At 38.1% G+C, this 22,752-nt stretch overlaps 1 protein-coding gene across 1 annotated transcript in view; it reads left to right on the top strand.

Annotated features, from left to right (window-relative positions):
• OVCH1 (ovochymase 1) overlaps window positions 1–22,752 on the top strand; it is a 61,950-nt gene that overhangs the window by 13,026 nt on the left and 26,172 nt on the right. The window contains exons 7-16 of the mRNA XM_058442829.1: window positions 156–345; window positions 1,692–1,790; window positions 2,957–3,044; window positions 8,802–8,929; window positions 10,294–10,431; window positions 10,540–10,670; window positions 11,443–11,536; window positions 12,671–12,799; window positions 15,197–15,271; window positions 16,324–16,504. Coding sequence (XP_058298812.1) covers window positions 156–345; window positions 1,692–1,790; window positions 2,957–3,044; window positions 8,802–8,929; window positions 10,294–10,431; window positions 10,540–10,670; window positions 11,443–11,536; window positions 12,671–12,799; window positions 15,197–15,271; window positions 16,324–16,504 — 1,253 coding nt within the window. The remainder of the gene's footprint in view (window positions 1–155; window positions 346–1,691; window positions 1,791–2,956; window positions 3,045–8,801; window positions 8,930–10,293; window positions 10,432–10,539; window positions 10,671–11,442; window positions 11,537–12,670; window positions 12,800–15,196; window positions 15,272–16,323; window positions 16,505–22,752) is intronic.

Below are 22,752 nucleotides of genomic sequence, written 5' to 3'. Positions count from 1 at the left end.
AAAATGGATAAACAAAAAGCTGATGGACGATGACTAGTGAACTTCTTTGCCTCTACCTCTTTTCACTTTGTGATGAGTGCTGATGTTTACAGAAATGATGAAATATTTTACACTGTGGCTATTTTCAAATTTTCTCTTTTTTTGTACCATGAAAGGGGGACTCTGGAGGACCACTGGTTTGTAGAAGAGGTGGTGGAATCTGGATTCTTGCTGGGATAACTTCCTGGGTAGCTGGTTGTGCTGGAGGTTCATCTTCTGTAAGAAACAACCATATGAAGGCATCACTTGGCATTTTCTCCAAAGTGTCTGAGTTGATGGCTTTTATCACTCAAAACCTGTTCACAGGTAGGTGAATTCTTTCTTCCTCATCTCATCCTAACTCAAGGGTAGTTACTCTGCTATGTTGCGATATTATCAGAACTAAGCTTTAGAACAAAGCAAGAATGAGGCTGGTTTTAAATTCTTAGTCCAATGTAGATACTTGTGTCTCTGAAACCCTGACTACAGAAATCTGTCAATATAACTTGAACAAACCAAATCCCTGTATAAAATTTTCATGAGATGCCTTTTTGCATTTACGAGATTTTATTAACAGACCTTGAGAATAGACTCATCAGGGGATTCTTTCTTCATTTTTTCAGTTGACATGATTTTTCTCTGTACTACTTAATACTACTAAAAATAAATCACTCATCTCCCACTTTGCCCGTTCAACCTTGTTAACTTACTTGGCAACAGTGAAAAAATGAGGGAGGCCCTCCAGAGTTAATTTGGCTGTGTGACACTAAAATCTAGATTAGGAAAATGTGGGCCTGGAGATACCAAACCTGTTGTCTGCAGAATGAAAGAGGCCTGAGAGAACACAGCTTTCAGGAACAAGCAGTTGAATGTAGAAACCAAACATTTTTTAAAATGACAAGACCCAGAGCCCCAGAACATAGCACTCTCTCCATCCTCCATCCCTTTCTCATGGCAGTCCAAGGGCAGCCACCTGACTAAGGGCTTTTAGAGTGGTGTTGTGGATCCTACCACAGGCCGGCACTTCCTCAGACTGCCACAGACTTTCCTTTGGTCTTAGATGTAAAAGGCCTCCTCACTGCTCTGCTGCAGGGGAGCAGTTCTCTTCTGGTAGCAATTGTGTTCCATTTTGATCACCTGGAAGGGCAAGTTGACAAGGTTTAAAAGCCCTGAACAAAGATAAATGGTAACAATGAGATTTTCCAAGAGCAATGAAATCAGACATTAATGGTTAATTCCAGTGAAATGAACATCAGAATGTGATAAGTGATTTATTTAAATAATGCTTCCTTAGGATAATCTTCTAAGCTTCCCATCTTCTATTTGCCTATTTTTTCTAGTTCATATTCCCCTATCTCTTTCCAGAACTGGCTATGCTTTGGAAATAGGGTTAAATTGAGTTTTCTTAACTCTTAAAAATCAGAGAATTGAATATTTCACATCTTATTTTTAAAACCACACTAACCATCAAATCAAATCAATTTCTGCTTCCACATAGACCTTTAGCCTTTTTTAAAAGACATGGTGGGTCACTGATCTGAGAAAAGATTCCCTCTGCATTGATTTTGGTAGAAGTTATAATTCTTAATATTCTTTTAACGCCACATTGTTAAAAATGTTTTATTTAAATGATTATTATTGGGAAAGGCACTAACTCCTTATACCTTCTACAGGTTTGGATCGGGGCCAACCCCTCTCAAAAGTGGGCCCAAGGTATATAACAAAGGCCCTGAGTTCTGTCCAAGAAGTGAACGGAAGCCAGAGAGGAGAGGGTATGTGTGGTTCTAATTAGAGAAGGAAGCTGACTTGAAAAAAGTCATCAAAGGAAAGCAAACAGGAGGATTGTACCATATTCACAATCTAAGTTTTATTTAAATTTTCAAATGTAAACTTTAAATGCCCTGCTCATATTCATACATAGGCTCCAACATTTAAAACCTGACCCTGGCATCTAAAACTTTTGAGTGAATGAGGGAGACTTTCCATGCCATTGCTAAAAGCTGTATCCATTTATTTATTTATTTATTTATTTATTTATTTATTTTATTTTATTTATTTTGAGATGGAGTCTTACTGTGTCGCCCAGGCTGGAGTGCAGTGGCAAGCAGTCTCTGCTCATTGTAACCTCTGCCTCCTGGGTTCAAGCGATTCTCCTGCCTCAGCCTCCCAAGTAGCTAGGACCACAGCACCCCCCACTATGCCCAGCTAATTTTTTTTTTTTTTTTTTTTTTGAGACAGAGTCTCATGCTGTGTCTCCCAGGCTGGAGTGCAGTGGCACGATCTCGGCTCACTGCAACCTCCACCTCCTGGGTTAACGCCATTCTCCTGCCTCAGCCTCCAGAGTAACTGGGACTACAGGCACGCGCCACCACACCCGGCTAATTTTTTGCACTTTTAGTAGACACGGGTTTTCACTGTGTTAGCCAGGGTGGTCTCGATCTCCTGACCTCATAATCTGCCTGCCTCGGCCTCCCAAAGTGCTGGGATTACAGGAGTGAGCCACGGTGCCCGGCAATTTTTGTATTTTTAGTAGAGACAGGATTTCACCATGTTGGCCAGGCTGGTCTCAAACTCCTGACCTCAAGTGATGCAACTGCCTCAGCTTCTTAAATTGTACTTTAGCATCTTTATACAGAGGTATTTAACCTTATACAAGAGAGCCTAGAAAGAGATGGGAAAGTTGGATAAATGTTAAATCTGAAGAAATGTTTTAAAGAGTTTTAATTTTGATTCAAATTATGGTGAATTCAGAAATGTTTTTAAAGTCTGTTTGCAAATACAATATCTAAATCATAGCCTCTAAAAATATTTGCGTTCCCATAAATATCAATGAAATGAATAATATAAATTGTACAGCTTCAGGCTGGCCTCCGTTATCGTTTTGAAATGTTGTCTATGGCTGAGGCAAATGATCGGCTTGTTTCCCATGTTTTTGAAGATTGTAAACCTCAGGGGACAGTGTTATTTGGAGAAAGTGGGAAGATTCGTCACCCCCATTCCAAAGGAGACTACTATTCTCATAATTGGTAGGTATCCTACATAGGAATGATTCCTGGGGCTTTTCCTCCCACAAAATGGGGCAGTTTAAAACACTCTACTTTGATAATTTTTTTTTTTTTTTTTTTTTTGAGACAGAGTCTCCCTACATTGCCCAGGCTGGGCTCGAACTCTTGGGCTTAAGGGATCTTCCCACCCCGGCCTACTAAGTAGTAGGGATTACAGGTGCATGCCACCACAACTTGGCTTATTTTGGCATTTTTATCTAGTATCTCCAGTTCAAATATAAAAGTATCTATTTCATCTGATATTTTTTGGTTGGTGAATATTTACTCATTAAAGTAAATCATCAACCTGAATAGTTATTCAACTAAAGTTTACTTGAATTGATGTATTCAAATACGTAATACTAACAGCGTCTGGCAATGGGATTGCTATGGGATTCAGTGATTAATTCTGTCACATTTATTTCTATAATCATGGTGATATTTTGCTTAGCATCACCTAGAAGATGGAAAATAGTTCATGTCTTATAAGCTTTAGCATCTTTTTACGAATTTTCTACATACCCTGTCCTCTAAAAGATATCTAAATATAGCTAAAAATATCTTTAAGCTTTAGAAAATCTTTCTGCAAGTATCTCATTTTCTTAAGTGATCTAAATTCATTTTTAAAATTGTACTGAGAATTGAATAGTGTACTACAAAGATGGCAGTTCTACACGTTTATAATCTGGTGGAAAGAGCTAGACAGAAACAACTATACTACAAGAGGAAATAAGCTTTATAATCCACACCATCCAAGAAAGTGCACACTGTAAAAGATAGAGACCAATTCTCTTTGGTGTGGTTTTTAAGGTGTGTGCAGAGTGGTTAGAAGTGTGGGGAGAGATGTAAGTGTGTTATAGTGGAAAAGATGGCATTGAAATCAGGCGTTGAAGGATAGTTACGATTTTATAGCTCATGAGGTCTTTGGTATAATACTGAAGATTTCAACAGATGGAGAGGCAGGAAGAGGTCATTCTAGCCCAAGGGAATTAGGTATAAGCAATGTCAAGGAGGTGGGAAAGATTAGGGTTTTTTGGGTTTTGAGTATCCCACTGTGACTGGACAACAATGTGAATGGGAACTGGGGTAGCAGTGGATGATGAGGATAGAAAGGATGATCGGGACTTAACTGCAGAGGACCTTGAGTTCCATGCAGAGAGATTAGACCTTATGCTACAGCCAATGGGTATGCTAAAACTAAAATGATGGAAAGATTATAACTTTCAAAACTAATGTAAAATGAATATAAATATTTATTTCAAGTACAGATAGAAAAGATGTGGCTTAATTTCAGCTCATAATTTAAAAGGCTTAATGGTCTAAACTGACTTTGTCTCAGGCAAACTTGTGATGATAGAATGCTAATAAAGCTTTTGCCACCTTTGCTTAAGCTATTAGAATGATATTTAGAACAAGATTTTAAGAAACTCCTTTATTAGAGTCTCAGGGACCTCTAGGGCCTCTAGGGTACAGTCTTTAGACAGGGAGATTGATAAGCCAGAATTTGTCTGAAGGAAAATGACCAAGATGGGAAAAATTCAGAACAGTGTTTTGAGAGGTATGGTTATAGGAACCATAATATTTTTTGATCCAAAGAAGACTGAAGAGGAGGGAAGTGTCTTGATTTATCTTAGAGGCTACTAAAGAAGCAGAGTTAGACTTGTTTTCAATAATTGCAGAGCTGAAAACTAAGACCACCGGGTTGAAGTTAGAAGGCAGAGTTCAATTCAATATTAAGTCATTTCTTATTTGAGTGATTTCTGAAATTAACTAGCCTGCTTCAGGAAGTAATCAACGCTCTTGATAAGTGGATATTTGAGCAAAGTATTTATATATTGGGTAAGAGATATGCAGATGGCAGCCTGCTTACCCTCAAATACAGTGACCCAACTTAGACAATTAAGCATTTCAGAGATCTCTGCAAGAAAAAGTTTCAAGAGAAGAAGGGTTATTTTAGAAGTAAAAATCAGATCAAATGCCATCGCATATGGAAACTCAAACTTCTTGAACTGAGCAGAACTGTAGGATCAGAAGCCACATTCATAGTGGGTTAAGTGACTGTTGAAAATTTAGTATCCCAAATTATCAACGAATTTTTATTGAACCCTTAGGATGTGTAAGACACTGTCTTAGGTGCTAGAGATACAGCAGTGAATGAAACACACAAAAATGTTTCCCTCTGTGGGGCAAGTTAGAAGGTGGAAATGGGATAATTTTTAAAGGTTACATGTAGTAGTAGAAGGTAGTAAATGCTATACCAAAAAATAAGGCAAGAAAGGGGGATGGAGAATGAAAGTATACAATATCAGAGAGGGTGGTTAGGGAAGACCACATTATAAAGATGATACTTGAAACAAAGACTTGGATAAAGCAAGGGAGGGAATTATATGATCATTTTGGAAAGGAATATTCCAGGCAGAAGGAATGGTAGGTGTGAGACAAGAATACATTTGGTATATTTGGGGAATAGCAAATTGACCAGAGAGCCAGAGTTGAGTGACTGGAGAGGGGCAATGTGGCCAAATTCTTTAGGACTTACGGGGCATGCAAAGAACTTTGGATTTTACTGTGAGGGAGCCAGAGAGCCATTGGAGGATTTTGAACAGAGGAAGATCATGATCTGACCCATTTTAGAAAGATCACTTTTATTACTGGGTTGCAGATAGACTGTAGGCAGGCAAGATCACAAGCTGGGAGACCAACTACTGCAATAATCCAGGTAAAAGATGATGCAGTCATCCAGGTAAAAATCTAGCTTTGACCACATTTGTAGAGGTGGTGAAGAGTGGTAGGGCCATAGGATTTGCTGATGAGTTGACAGTTTGGGTTTTGAGGGAGAATGAGATCCCCATATGAGTAACCTAAGAGTTTTTAACCTGAGCTATTGGAAGAATAGAACTATTGTCTGAGATGGAAACACTGGGGTGGTGGCTTTTAGACAGTAGGGTCAAGAGAGGCACTTTGTTTTGATAAAGTAGACTCAACTGTGCTTACGGACAGAGAGAGTGAGAGTCAACAGTCATAGGAAACACAGAAATGTGAAGTAAGCTTTCTGAGAACACAACAAATAAAGAAGGTTTGGCATTGAAAAAAGGGCAGAATAATTCCTTTTCTGGGAAAGCAACAAAGAAGGTAATCTATAGGAAAGTTGAAGGAATTTACACTGGATGTCTTAGTTATCACATGAGATTTTAATTGCTTCAACTTTAGAAGATGAAGTAGAGATAAAATATTTAAGACATAAATCGTTTATAGGGACTAAAGTAAGGAGTCAACCAGAGATTAAGAAGACTTTCAGTAGCAATAAAACCCAATTAGTATTAGCATCTATTTGTACTATATTTCAGTAACTCAAGACAAAAAAATTCATTGTGAAATACAGCTTCAATAGGAGAAAACAAAATTCCTAAGATAGGTTCATATAAGGCTGAGTCACCAAAGACTATCTTCAGTGTAAGGCTAAACAAGGTGTAAACCCACCCACACGGAAGGTTACATGCCTCAACCTTGGCAGTAGATGTAGGGAGAGGTAAAAAATTATTTGAGAATTTGAACCACAGGTTAATACTTGTGCAGATCTACCATCTAAATTCACACCTCAAGTATAGGCCAAAACATGTCGAGCAGAAAATTTGGCACTGTGAAGTTGATAGTGCACAACATGACTGACAGAAGTGTATACAGATTCTGCCCAGAAGAACTCTTTCAATTCAGGTCCACAGAAATCGTAAGACTCCTTTGTAAGATGAATTCTAATTTTAGAATGTGAAAATGTGAAAAAATTGTGTTTTAGAAATGAGGTATATGGCCAATTTGCATAGTCAGTGACTTCTTCAGCATGCTGAGTAGCCTTAGATAGTGAGAGGGTTTTGTGAATTCCACCTGGAGCTAACTAGGAAATCATAAGGGAGACAGAGATAATATAAAGAAGGAGGCGAGAGTTACACAGTCCCTCCAAGCCTCTCTGTATTCTGGTAGGTGGTAGCTAGATTCTCAGAAATGACAGACACCACCCAGGTTGCCCTCCTTCCTTTCATACCCATGAGAGACATTGCATCTCTCAGAGCCTAGATCAGTGCCTGGCACATAATAAATGCTCCATAGATTATTTGAATTAATAAATCAATGGTTAGTTTGGGGACCCCTCTCTCACTTAGCTTGACCAGACTTCAAAATCCTTTTAAAACAGCAATCACTAATAATAAATCAAAGTTGGCATAGATTTGAAACCTATTTTTCATCTTTCAGCTAGAGATTTTGAGGCCGAAAATAATTAGATGATGGAACAATTTGAGAAAGTACTGGCCTTTGAAGTCATAAAGCCTAAACTACAGTTCCACTTATACAAGAGATGTGATGAATCTTTTGTAATCAATGCCAGTTTTCCCATTTGGAAACAGAGGGATAATTTCTCTCCTGCCTACCTCAGAGAGATGTAATTAATCTCAAAAAGGATGATGGATGTGGAGTGCTTTTTTCCATTGAAGTGCTTAGCAAGTGAGCTTTATAATATTTTAGACAGCTTATTTTTACGTCTATATTCAGGATGATGGACTTGAATAGAAAAACACTAAAGAGTTTCCCGCTGGGCACGGTGGCTCACGCCTGTAATCCCAGCACTTTGGGAAGCCAAGGTGGATCATGAGGTCAGGAGTTTGAGACCAGCCTGGCCAATATGGTGAAACCCTGTCTCTATTAAAAATACATAAATCAGCTGGGCATGGTGGTGCATGCCTGTAGTCCCAGCTACTTGGGAGGCTGAGGCAGAAGAATCGCTTGAACCTGGGAGGTGTAGGTTGCATTGAGCCGAGATTGCGCCACTGCATTCCAGCCTGGGTGACAGAGTGAGACTGTCTCAGAAAAAAAAAAAAAAGAAAAAAGAAAAAAAAAAAAGAGTTGCCAGTTAAGGAAATATCTGGTTAAAAAAAAAATTATTTATGTTTGCTTTTTGGAAACTGGGCATAAAAGACTTGACTAATTCCTAAAGTCCTTAATATTCGTAAAGGGCAGTGAGGCTGTTAATAGGTCTAAGGTAAAGACTGCTGAATTTTGGAAAGAGTTAATTCCAACATGTTAGATTCTAGGTAAGATTGCTTTGCGTTCAGGTGAAGGTGAGACATGGAAGAAGCTAGGATTTATGGCCCACTAGGATTTATTTTCTTGAATAATAAATTTATGTATGAAAATAAAGGTAAGGGATTATGTGTCAAATTACATAAGACTACTATCTCAAGTTGAGATATGCTTTTAAAAACGTTAGCAAAAAGTCACAGCTGACCTTACTGGGAGTTAGATGACATTTTAACCCAGGGACTGCGACTTAGGATGACCTTGGAATATGTGGCCATTTAAGGTTAGCATACGCTGCATGGTCAATTCATAATTCATGAGAACCATAATTCAACCTCTGGGTGAATAGTATGAATTTTAATTAGGTGAATAACTCAGATGAATCTTAGGTTTCTTCAATTTATACATCCAAATTCTACCATTTTATAACTAAATGAAATTTAAGGGGTGGTTTCTGGTCATTCTCCATTTAATACTCATCTATTTGTCAGATAAATGTTATTAATTTGAGCACAAATTTTTCTCACAATGTTCTATTGCCTTTTATCTTCTAGTATTCTATAAAATTGTATGGTTGTTGAGTTGTGAGCTAAAGCACAGGTATTAGATTTTATTTAGCAAATCTGACTCTGCCATTTATTAAATTTTCTTCACCTTCCCCTACCCCAGCTTATATGTTTGGAAAATAATGGTACCAGAAGATAAAATAATCCTGATAAAACTTACAAGTTTAGACAAGCAAGTTGGATGTGATCATGACTATGTATCTTTACAATCAAGTAATGGAGTGCTTATTAGTAAGTATGTTACATTTGTTTTTATTTGTCATTTTAGAGTATCTGAAAGACCAAAGAGATGCTAAAGGACCTAAAATAAAATTTCTGGCTGCTCTGCCTATGGAGTAGCCATTATTTATTCCTTTACTTTCCTAATAAACTTACTTTCACTTTACTCAAAAAAATAAAAATAAAAAAATAAAATTTATTTTATTGTACCAAGGGCAATGATCTTATCTTACAGACTTTTCCCTTCTAGAAGGGTTAAGGGGAGGGAGTAAGAGTGGAGACAGTGGTCAACATGCTGACCATTCTCTTCAGTGTTTTTCTAAGTTAGGAACCAGATCCCACATTCCTTTCTCAAGTTCACTAACAGTATTGAATGCAATTGATGTCACAGTTGCCAGAAAACTTCCTTTTGAGGCAATTTTTTTTAATTACTTTTATCACAAAAGTGGGTACATGTTTACCAAATTTGATAAATACAGATGAGCCAAAGGAAGAAAATAGAAACCATTCATAACCCTGTCACCTAGAGATAATCTCTATTAGCACTTAGACGTGTATCTATTTACACATACACTGTGGACTTTACATTGTTTGATATCATTTCCTTCTCATAACACAATTGATCATTTCATGTCATTCAATTTATTTTATTGAATACCTCTTATAAGCTACATAAACATAACCAGTATATCGAATTTTGTTGAAATACTCTATGTTAACCGTGATAGAAGCTCTCCACAGCTGGTATAGACCTGGATCTCTAGTTCTCTATAAGGCTAATGGTTAGGACAAATGTCTCTTCACACATATTTGACAGGATGTTATAGACAAAGTATTGTACTAGGGGTTATAATGTTTATTGTCTAAATCATTTCATGCTCAGCCCTGCTATTTACACAGTAATTATTCTTTCAACCAATCATTTGTTAAAAAATTAACTGTATATGAGATATTATAGCAGGTACTGGACATTTTTTGAGAAAAAGCACTCTGCCCAAATAAATTTGTAGTATAAGGTAATCAAAGGTGTAAAACAAAGTAGGAAATGCCATTAGAGCAGGGAACGTGCTGTGCTGATTCAAAAAAGGTAGCTCTTATTTCCAGTAGTTGTCTGGTAGAGTTTATCAGAGAGCTGAATTTTGAATTAGGCCCTGAAGAATGAGTAGAATTTGGACATATGAGACTGGGGGGTTGAAAAGGCAACTGGGATAGCAAAGTCACTGAATCAGGGAATGTTGAATGATCAAAGGACCATTGAATAGTTCAGTGTGTTTAGACCAGAGATCTCTCATGGAAGATGATGGAAAACAAAACAAACGTGTAAGTTTCCACCACTTTTTAGTAATGTTATTTCACTTTCCTTCTCTTCTTTTAAGGTAAGGTCTGTGGAAAAATATTGCCTTCACCATTGCTGGCAGAGACCAGTGAGGCCATGGTTCCATTTGTTTCTGGTACAGAAGACAGTGGCGGTGGCTTTGAGCTTACCTTTACTGCTGTACAGAACTCAGAAGCAGGTGAGTGTTTCAGGTATTTAATTCCCTGCCATTTTCCCTTGATGTGGGTGGGGAAGAGGAGAGAATGCCTTTGGCCATTCACTTTGAATTTCCCCAATGCTTCCACAGGGTCAGGTTGTGGGAGTCTGGCTATATTGGTAGAAGAAGGGACAAATCACTCTGCCAAGTGTCCTGATTTGTATTCCAGTAACGTAAGGTGTCATTGGTTCATTCGTGCTCCAGAGAAACACATTATAAAGGTAGGCAACTGAGGAATCGCTCTACCTCATAAAGGATAGAGTTACATTAGTTAGGCAGAACTTAATTCATCTGGATTGTTAAATTGCCATTATGACTAGGAGCTTCTTTTAGCCATTTGCCTTTTTTTTTTTACTCTGAAAAGAGATCTCTGTGTGTGGTTTTGAAAACTTTCAGTGGTTTAAAAGTGTATACAATGAAAAGTAAGACTCCTCATCAGATTCCCATTCTACCCATGGAGGCAAACGCTGATAACTTACTAGTGTCCTTGGGAGGTATTTTGAGCATTTACTAATGTGTGTGTGTATGTGCACACGCACGCATGTGTGTACTTATGCTGCTTGGCAATGCCTTGGTCACTGAAAAATATCTCAAGGATCTTGCCAGATGCGCCCACAGAGCTCTTTTTAATAACTGCATAAAATATTGTATGATATTTCAGAACACATTAAACCAGTTCCCTATTAGCAGGTGTTTACTGAGCTTCCAGTCTTTGGTCATACCAGCCATGGTGCCATGAATATCTGCCAGTGTCTTTGGACACATGTGGATATGTATAATTCCCAGAAGTAGACTCACTGGGTCAAAGGGTTTGCACATTTAACCGTGGTAGTCATTGCCAAATTGCCCTTCAAAGAGACTGTAATCATTTACACTTCTATGTGAAGGCATATGAGGATGTGACAAAGAGCCTTTAAATACACAGAGGAAAACCCTTTAAGCTTCTCTCTTCTCTTCTTTTACCGTTTCCCTGGTTATGTTTCATTTGTACAGTTGACATTTGAGAACTTTGCTGTCAAATTTCATCCAAACTGTATTTATGATGCTGTTGTGATTTATGGTGATTCTGAAGAAGAGCACAAGTTAGGTAAGTAGCCTTCACCCTTTAAATATGAAAGTGTTAGACTAATCAGAGTAGTGGCAACATGGGCTGGCTTCCTTGGGTACCATAAGGTAGAGTGGGAATGTGAATTTCTTGCTCTGGAAACTCAGAATGCCATACAACTTTAGCTTTAAAACCTATGAGCCAGCAACTAATTCACCAGTAAAGTTTTTAATGGAAATGTGCAAAACGTAAAGATTGTTTCAGACTGTATGTAAGGTGAAAAGGCGGTCCCCGGAGGAACTGCAGTTATTTAAGGTAAATTTTACAGCTTCCTTCTTTCTGTATTAATTCCTTCTGTTGCTGATATTTTGATATTTGTGTCCAGGAAAAGTAACCAAAAGCTATAATTTCTATGTGGGTCTGACAATTAATTTTAAGACTTTTAAAACATCAAATATACTTTAAATTGTGACCTAACAATTTACTGAGTTTGAAGATTTAACGTCCAGCCCTCTAACCACTTTTTCAGGACCTAGTATCTGTCCTTCAGCTAGACGTTTTTGTGGGTTAGAGGCCAGGATTATAGATTGGCTTGGAGTATTTATTTAGACATTAAGGGCAGGTTAGTGAGAGCACAATGCTATGATTCTGCAGAAAAGTGCATGTATAGTGTGAGGTTTCCATGTATAGTGTGAGGTTTCCATGAAAGTGACTTGAAGTGTTACCTCTCTTATAAAGTATGCTTATGTCCTCTTTGGAAGAAGGAATACACCAACTTGGGTGTTGTTTTTTTTTTTAAACCCACCTCTTCTTATTGTCTACAAAGTAATAACCAGTTGAGTTTCCGTGCATACTGGAAATCAAATGTCCTTATTTTAGAGCTTTTTCTGTGCAATTAAAATTACAGTGCATTGTTATTGTGAAACTAACATTTAATTCTCACATGAGATGTAAGGGTGTGCATACAAATTGAAGTTGGAGAAAACTAAAGTGGTTGATTGGAAAATTGGGTGATTATTTTACTCTGTGTTCTGATTTTGCTGATTAGAAAATTGGGTGATTATTTTACTCTGTGTTCTGATTTGGTTGATTAGAAAATTGGGTGATTATTTTACTCTGTGTTCTGATTTTTTTTTAAATTATAACCATAAATCAAACTTTCCTAAAATTTTTCAGCTAAACTTTGTGGAATGTTGACCATCACTTCAATATTCAGTTCTAGTAACATGATGGTGATACACTTTAAAAGTGATGGTAAAAATCGTTTGCAAGGCTTCAAGGCTAGATTTACCATTTTGCCCTCAGGTGAGTATAAACATTTGTGTAATAAGGACTTTTGCTTATGAAAATGGTTACAGGGAAGATAATTTAGCCATGCTTACTTCAATGTAGAATAGCAATCCCCTTGGTAAGCATAACAAAAATACAGATTTCTGGATCCACCCCTAGAGACCTAGATTCTGTGGATCTGGGATGGGGCCCAGGAATCTCTGCTTTAGCAAGCACCTCAGGGTAATGCTCAAGAAATGGCATCCACTGGAACATAAAGATTCCATGAGCCACATTCAGAAAGAATAGAATTAGGATTAAAGAAGGTAATTCAGAAATGAGATTGGCTGGCTCTGTTTTACAAGTTAGGGAGTTTTGAAGAATTAATAGGTATCCTGGCACTCTGGAAGATAAAGTACATGCTACTCAGACAAAAAGAATATCATATGCAAAAACCCTAACAAAAGAGAAGTGGGGTGGGGGGAGGGGGGAGGGATAGCATTGGGAGATATACCTAATGCTAAATGACGAGTTAATGGGTGCAGCACACCAACATGGCACATGTATACATGCGTAACAAACCTGCTCGTTGTGCACATGTACCCTAAAACTTAAAGTATAATAATAAAAAAAGAGAATGGTCAATGTATAAGAAAACTACAAATAACTCTACATGTTTTGAGTTTTGGAGGGAATAATAGAAAAGGCAGGAGTGGGCCGGGCACGGTGGCTCACGCTTGTAATCCCAGCACTTTGGGAGGCCGAGGCGGGCAGATCACGAGGTCAGGAGATCAAGACCACGGTGAAACCCCATCTCTACTAAAAATACAAAAAAAAAATTAGCCAGGCGTGGTGGCGGGCGCCTGTAGTCCCAGCTACTCCGGAGGCTGAGGCAGGAGAATGGTGTGAACCCGGGAGGCGGAGCTTGCAGTGAGCCGAGATCATGCCACTGTACTCCAGCCTGGGTGACAGAGCGAGACTCCATCTCAAAAAAAAAAAAGAAAAGGCAGGAGTGAGATCATGTTGAACATAAGGCATTAAATTACAAGTGCCAGAGTGATAGGATAGCTAGCTAACATTCGATTACTTGCCCTTAGCAGGTATTCACTAAGCATTTCACATGCATTGTCTCATTTATTCCTCCTTACCTACATAGGAGCTATGTGCATTGCTCTCCTCTCACCAGTGAGGGAACTGAGGCTTTGAGAAGTTAAGTAGTGTTCCCAAAGATACACAGCTGGCAAGAGGTGGAGTCAGAATTTGGCCTCCCTGACTCCAGAGTAACCTGGAAGATTATGAATGAACTTACATGCAAGAAAAGTACTGAGAAAATCATTGTAAAGAATTTATTCTATATGTATTGTTTTATTATATGTATTGTGGGGATGGAATATATGAAGGAAGACAAGTCCAGTGTTGTATTAGTCAGGGTTCTCTTAGAGGGACAAATATATACATATATGTGTGTGTATGTGTTTATTAAGTATTAACTCACATGATCACAAGGTCCCACAGTAGGCTGTCTGCAAGCTGAGGAGCAAGGAGAGCCAGTCTGAGTCCCAAAACTGAAGAACTTGGAGTCCAATGTTCCAGGACAGCAAGCATCCAGCACAGAAGAAAGATGTAGGCTGGGAGGCTAGACCCATCTCTCTTTACATGTTTTTCTGCCTGCTTTATATTAGCTGGAAGCTGATTAGATTGTGCCCACCAGATTAAGGGTGGATCTGCCTTCCCCAGCCCACTGACTCAAATGTTAAATTCTTCTGGCAACACCCACACAGACACACCCAGGATTAATACTTTGTATCCCTCAGTCCAATCAAGTTGACAATCAGTATTAAGCATCACAAATATGATTTTCAAGATCCTAGCTTGAATGGCGAGGCGAATGATAGAAGCCACTAGATGATAGAGAAATGTAAGAACAAGACTGTATTGACTCTTAAAATCACTTGGTTCAATTTAAGACATGTAGATATTAGCTTGTGGGAAATCCAAGTGGGGATATCTAAAAGTCTTAGGTCTAGGATTCAGGAAAGAGATTTAGATTGAAGAGAGAAATTTGGAAGTCATCTACATGTAGATGAATAAAAATAGAGTAATGAACATTACCTTGGCAATATCTTTTCAGGCTAAACAATGAGATCCTGAAAAAAAGACTGATTCTGAAAACAGCCATCAATATATAAGGAAAACCATGAGATTAATATCAAGAAACCAAGGAAGGAAGAAGTGCTTAAAAGAGCCAGATGCAACAGGGATATTAAGAGATATACAAGAAATCACATTTCTGGGATCTGGCATCTAGTGTATGAATGGTAGTGTTAGTGAGACCTACAGTAGAGTAGTTTTATGATTTACCAGGGTAAGCAAGTGGGGTCAGTTAGTGCAACTTCTCTAATTACTTTCAATTAAATTTTTTTTCTTCTACAGAGTCTTTAAACAAATTTGAACCAAAGTTACCTCCCCAAAACAATCCTGTATCTACTGTAAAAGCAATTCCGCATGGTGAGTTGATGACATGTTATTACTATCTGTTTAATCTTGTTTCTTCATTAACTAGATGTTTCTTTGGGAAGTCCTTTTCTTACATTTGCTATAACTCCACAGTGAAGAAGAATGAGTCTTATGTTTAGGTCCATAAAATGTCCAGAGTCCTCTTTGGATTTATAGTTAGACTCATAAATAGAGGGAAGAACAAATGAGCTTTAGGTTAGGAAGAAAATCGTATAAAGCAATGTTTTGTCCTCATCCGTTCCTCTACAAACTTAATATTTAAAATGACTTTTATAGTCAGTGTGGGGCGAAGGGAGAAAACAAAGGTTTTTTATTTTAAATTCACACTGGCATCTTTTAATTTCCTTATGCTCTAAGGCATCTGGGTAAATACTATGATCCCTCATTGTTCCACATACATGTATTGAATATGTTCAAGTTGATGGACTGGAATAGAAAGTTGCATAAGGAGCTATTAGAGAAGAAAATATCTGCCTCTTGCTGGAGGGCTGGAGAAGGCTTCCTAGAGATGAGCACTTGGGCTATGGGTCTCATCAATTCCTGATAAGAGAACAGCATTTAGATGCCTGAGCAAATTTAATATGTTTGAGGATTGATACGTGGATTCATACAGTGAGAACAAGAACTAAAACAAGAAGATATAATGAAGAACCTTATGTACTCTGCTAACAAACTTGAAATTTTCCTACTAGAATCTAAGTTCTGTGGGGGCCAGTATTTTTATCATCTATTCTATTCCACCAATAATATATCACCAGTGTCTGCAACAGTGCCTAGCAAATGGCAAGCACTAAATGAATATTTGCTAAATGAATAAATAAAATTCTGTAGGCCAGTCCCTAAAATTCTGGTTGCCCAGCATAGTCACCTGGGCAGGCTTCTTAAAATCAGATTTTTCAGAGGTGAGTTTTGGGAGTCAATATTATTAGAAAGCCTATCTGATGTTTGAGAATCACTACTGTTAACTATGGCAAGCTATTGGAGGAATATGTTCTAAATTACTGCAACCTTATGATAGGTCATTGGTTTCATCTTTATGGTAGATGTCTGTGGCATCCCTCCGTTTAGTCCCCAGTGGCTTTCCAGAAGAATCGCAGGAGGGGAAGAAGCCTGCCCCCACTGTTGGCCATGGCAGGTGGGTCTGAGGTTTCTAGGTGACTACGAATGTGGAGGTGCCATCATCAACCCAATGTGGATCCTGACCGCAGCCCACTGTGTGCAACCGTGAGTTAAACTGGTATTTTACCAACCTATTTAACACATGCATTTATAAGTAATGCCTAGGACACAAGGCTGACTACTAAGATCATCCAGACTAATTCTAAAGCAAGAATCTTCTTTTAGTGTTTCTTCTGCATAGCCATCTATCTTCTATTTAAACAATGTCAGTGAAGGAAAAGTTAATCAAATCTTGACTGCTCATCCCATTTAAAGAGATCTCTTATTTTGTTTTGCTTCCCGATTGCAGAAATCCATTGGTCTAAATGTACTGTAGTTCCAAAACTGAGTCAGGTTCTTCTTTCTATATTTGAAGACTCCTTTCACATTCCCCTTTAGTTTAATCTTTAAGCTAAGTGCTCATAGTTCCACTGTTGGTTGTTGGTAATTCCAGACGCCTTACCACACAAGCCACCTTCCACCAGATTGGTTTAGGATTGTTCCTTGGCGAATATGGATCATGTCAGGGGAGACCACAATAGAATAACCTACCGCCTTGATTATTGCACTACTGGGGAAATAAAATTTTGGTTAAGTTTTAAATGTTCTTAAATTGTGAAGTCTTCCATTATATGAAATAATATACATAATATATTTGTAGTTTAAAGAATAGATATTAATGTTAAATGAACATTTGTATTCCCAGCATCCAGTTTAGGAAGAATCTTTATACTTGCCTTTCAAGACCCCTTAGAATCCCTCTTAAGAAATACTATGCTAAATTTACAGGGAAAAAAACTAACAACCCCATCAAAAAGTGGGCAAAGGATATGAACAGACACTTCTCAAAAGAAGACATTTATGTGGCCAACAAATATATGAAAAAAAGCTCAGTATCACTGGTCATTAGAGAAATGCAAATCAAAACCACAATGAGATACCATCTCACACCCATCAGAATGGCGATTATTAAAAAATCAGGAAACAACAGATGCTGGAGTGGATGTGGAGAAATAGGAACACTTTTACACTGTTGGTGGGAATGTAAATTAGTTCAACCATTGTGGAAGACAGTGTGGTGATTCCTCAAGGACCTAGAACTAGAAATACCAATTGACCCAGCCATCCCATTACTGGATATATACCCAAAGGATTATAAATAATTCTTCTATAAAGACACATGCATACATATGTTTATCGCAGCACTATTCACAATAGCAAAGACTTGGAACCAACTGAAATGCCCATCAATGATAGACTGGTTAACGAAAATGTGGCACATATACACCATGGAATACTATGCAGTCATAAAAAAGAATGAGATCATCTCCTTTGCAGGGACATGGATAAAGCTGGAAGCCATCATTCTCAGCAAACTAACACAGGAACAGAAAACCAAACAATGCATGTTCTCACTCATAAGTGGGAGTTGAACAATGAGAACACATGGACACAGGGAAGGGAAAAACACAGGGGGTGGGAGACAAGGGGAGGGAGAGCATTAGGACAAATACCTAATGCATGTGGGGCTTAAAACCTAGATGACAGGTTGATAAGTGCAGCAAACCACCGTGGCACATGTATACCTATATAACAAACCTACAGATTCTGCACATGTATACCAGAACTTAAAATTTTAAAAAAATCAAGAGCAAAAAATACTATGCTAAATTTCTTAAATGCAGTATTCATACCTTTGCTTTGGGGGGATATTAACATATATGTATCCCTAAAGCAGTATATCATTTGGTTTTTCTTGGTTTTGGTCTTTATGTAACAATTGTAGTTTATATTCTTGTGTCTTACTTCGTCTCCATAATACCTTGTGTAGATTAAGCCATGTGGCTGTGTATAACTGTAATTTGTTTTTGATCCAGACTAAAGCAATCCCTTGTGGGTAGGTTCTGGGCATTGATATTTTTGAAAAGCTTCCCAAATGATTCTAATGTGCAGAGGGTCAAGAACCACTCCCTGCCTCCCTGACCCCATCTTTTTTTGAGAACCGGTCTCTCTCTGTCACAGACTGGAATGCAGTGGCATGATCATAGCTCACTCTAGTCTTAACTATGGGGCTCAAGAGATCCTCCCCCCTCAGCCTTCTGAGCATCTGGGACTACAGACACATGCCACCACACCCGACTTTTTGTTTGTTTGGTTTTTTTTTTATTTTTTTTTTGTTTTTTGGTTTTTTTTTGTAGACACGGGGTCTTGCTATGTTGCACAGACTGGTCTTGAACTCGAGCTCAAGGAATCCTCCCACCTTGGCCTCCCAAAGTGCTGGGATTACAGGCGTGACCCACCGTGCCCCACTTTCCTGACCCCTTCTTGATCATTTCCCTGATTGCTCCCAGCAGGCCAGCCTCATGGACCTTTCTGTTGCTCAGATGTGCTGAGCTTGTTCCTGTCTCAAGGTCATTGTAGTTGCTGCTTCAGGGCAGCTCGTGATGTTTAGTTGTCAAGTCTCCTCAGGCTCTTCTTGGCTGTAAACTTCTAAGACTTCCCTTGGTCATTTTGAGGAGACCTCATCTGTTTTTTTTGTAGAACATCCCTATGTCCCTCAGTTTAGTTTGTCTGACATTTTTGTCAAGGTTTTACTGGGGTTATGGATTTGGGGGAGGAAGACCACAGAAGTAGCATACTATTCTTATCCTATATCAAGGGTACATACAGTCGACATGACTTATCACTGATGTTAACCTTGACCATCTGGCTGAGGTAGTGTTTACCAGGTTTCTCTAATGTAAAGTTACATTTTTCCCCCTTTCCATACTTACTCTTGGGAAACAAGTCAGTAAAGGTAGCCCACATTCAAATTGTTCCAGCTTTGGCCACATTCAAATTGTTCCAGCCCTTTGGCTTCTGTGTCTCTCTGACACTCCCTCATCCTTTTGTAACACTGCAAGATACTCCAGGTCTATCTTGTGTATTTCCTTCTCAGTTCTAGCACCAGCCATTTCTCCAAGGAGCCCTGGTTCATTTTACTGGAGAATGGTATAATAAATCATGATCTGATGCTGGGTATACTAGTTGCTAGTAGCACATTGTTGATCCTAGGCCCTCTCAGCTGACAGAGCTAGAAAATATAGGTATGTATACTAACCCATGTATATAAATATATCTATCTGTATCTACATCAAGCTAAACATGAGTTCATACAATATTTTCAACTCTAATTCAGTACCACCTGGTTTTGTTTAGGCCTTCTCTCCCTTACAAAAGCCTATTTTTGTAAGAATTCTATCAAAGTGCATTGAACGTACCATGGAAAAGATGCCTCAAGAGTAGCAGATTAATTTGTGAAAATTAATGTATTAGAAAAGAAAATATTAGTATTGAGTACAGAGACACAGCAAAAGTTTTGGTAGATTTCCTTTTCAAATTACATGGTCTATTCTGAAATTTATGTGATGAGCCATGACGCCTTGCAGCAAGATACAGAATGTAACAAACGTATTCTTCCCAAGATAGATATTCCACTTGATGAATCAATTGAAATTAATAAACAGCTGTAAATGCTTGTGAGCTACTTGTTAGTCACAAAAAGAGTTTGTATTTAATTTCATTTGTGACTTCTTAATTTCTTTAAAAATATGTATTATAATAGTAATGCTTTGGGGGAAAAAGGCAGTTAGAGAAGGTTATCAAGCAACAGCTTAAACTACCCTTCTCCATTTCTCTAACACACTCTTTTTCTCTAGAAGTCATCAATATTAAGAATGTTTCAGTTGTCCGATTTTCCACTAATATTTAAACATACGTGCATATATTTTATAGTACTTGTATATATCACATTTTTTGCACATAACATTATATCTTATATTTATAGTGGTATGGTAAATGTCTATGTGCCACATTTTTTAATACTTCACAGTTGCCTAAGTTATTTGACGAGTGAAATGTCCTTTTAAATCTAATCCTTGAAGTGTGTGGATCTTTACACCAGGAGTGTGCTGATATGCTGGTGTAACAAAAACCCTATGTCCTACATGTGCCCTGCCTTTTAGCTTCCCTGGCACTGGTTGACCCCAGTATTAATTCTCAAACTTCAGCATACTCCAGAATCACCTGGAGAGCTTCTGATTCTTTAAGCCTTGTTAATTCCACACAGGATTTTATGCTCACTGGGACTTTTTTTTTTTTTTTTGGAGACGGAGTCTCGCTCTGTCGCCCAGGCTGGAGTGCAGTGGTGCGATCTCGGCTCACTGCAAGCTCTGCCTCCCAGGTTCACGCCATTCTCCTGCCTCAGCCTCTCCGAGTAGCTGAGACTACAGGCGCCCGCCACCACGCCCGGCTAATTTTTTGTATTTTTAGTAGAGACGGGGTTTCACCATGGTCTCCATCTCCTGACCTCGTGATCCGCCCGCCTCGGCCTCCCAAAGTGCTGGGATTACAAGCGTGAGCCACCGTGCGTCTTTCAACTTACTTTTGGAGACCAAGCTCACTTTGCAATTATATATGTGAATCTTTTGTCTAAAATTTAAATCAGCTTATGAAACTTCTGTGACTTTCTTTCTGTGATAAAGTCAGGTGGCTCTCTCTTCTTCCATAGCAATAAGTGACACATGCTCCACTGTTGGGTTGGGGATAAGATCCTAAGACTATAAGAAATGAAATTTTATATGGGAGAGGGGGGAAGAAAAGGTGAAGAAGTCCATCAATTGATACCTTGAACTATGTTCCCACTATTGGAAAATTCTTAAGCTTTGTGGTATCATAAAGTGTACGTGGCTTTGTCGTGTTTGTGCAGTGTTCTCCATTAAACTGAAGGATATTTGCTGACTGTACGTGTAAAACATCACAAGAAACTGTGGACTACATTGTCAACTCTAACATCATTTTTATTACTTCATTGTATTGTATACACTCTCTTCTATATAAAGATGTGGAGTAGATTTAAGAAGTTTCTTCACTACGAACTAATTATTTAGAGGGTGACTGTGAAAAAGTTTAATCCTTCCATTAGTGTGCATGGCAGATAATAAGAATGATAATGGCTACCATTATGGAGTCATTATCATCTACCAGGTACTTGACAAGCACTTCACTTGAATTAGCTCCCTTAATAAAGGCATATTGAAACACATGAGTAAGTCAAACCCATTATGTAAGGAATTGAAATGAGCACGGTTATGACTGGGGAGAAGATGTCTACATGCATTGAGAATCCTCACCTTTGAATAAGGTATATTGAAAAATAATTTCAGTAACTTTTCCTGAAAAAACAGTGTTTAAAAAATGGAAGAATTAGTCTCCAAGTAGAAGTAACAGTGTATTAGTTCCAGTAGAGGGACTCTTTCCTCAGACACTTTTTCAGCTGGAGATCTTGATAATGGTAAATTAATGGATATTGATTCAAACTTCTAACATCATTTTGAGGTATATCAGAAGTAGGCAGAACTTTTCACAAAATGAACACCCATGTAACCAACACCCGGATCAAGAAACAAAATACTACATTACTAGTACCCAACAGCCACACTTGTGCCTCTTCCAGTCATCACTCCCCTAAAAGTAATCAGCATTCTGATTTCTAACGCAATAGTTGAGTTTTGCCAATTTTTAAACTAATAAATTCCTTTGAACTTTAGTTTCAAAACTTTAACAGAGGATGAAAATCTGAGATATGACCCAGTGAGATCATAATTCAGCAATGCTGAACACTAAAATATAGACCAGAAGCTACCTTATCGCAGATATAATTTTTTTAAACATATTCTTTTTTCTTGCAAAGATTATTTTTATTACTTATTAAACAAATTTAAGATATTGATACAGTACTGTAAATGTATTTTCTCTTCCTTATTTTTTTATATATATTTTTTATTATACTTTAAGTTCTAGGGTACATGTGCACAACGTGCAGGTTTGTTATATATGCATACATGTGCCATGTTGGTGTGCTGCACCCATTAACTCGTCATTTACATTAGGTATATCTCCTAATGCTATCCCTCCCCCCTCCCCGCACCCTACAACAGGACCCAGTGTGTGATGTTCCCCTTCCTGTGTCCAAGTGTTCTCATTGTTCAATTCCCACCTATGAGAACATGTGGTGTTTGGTTTTTTGTCCTTTTGATAGTTTGCTGAGAATGATGGTTTCTAGCTTCATCCATGTCCCTACAAAGGACATGAACTCATCCTTTTTTATGGCTCCATAGTATTCCATGGTGTATATGTGCCACATTCTCTTAATCCAGTCTATCACTGATGGACATTTGGGTTGGTTCCAAGTCTTTTTTAAACATATTCTTAACATCACTGTGAAATTAAGCTTTAATTATTTTCATTTTTCCTCCTTGACCTAAAAAAGCCTT

Source organism: Hylobates moloch, unplaced genomic scaffold (genome assembly GCF_009828535.3).
Source record: "Hylobates moloch isolate HMO894 unplaced genomic scaffold, HMol_V3 SCAFFOLD_8, whole genome shotgun sequence".
Lineage (NCBI taxonomy): Eukaryota > Metazoa > Chordata > Mammalia > Primates > Hylobatidae > Hylobates > Hylobates moloch.
Note: the sequence above shows the minus strand (reverse complement) of the source record. Positions and strands in the feature narration are given on the sequence as shown.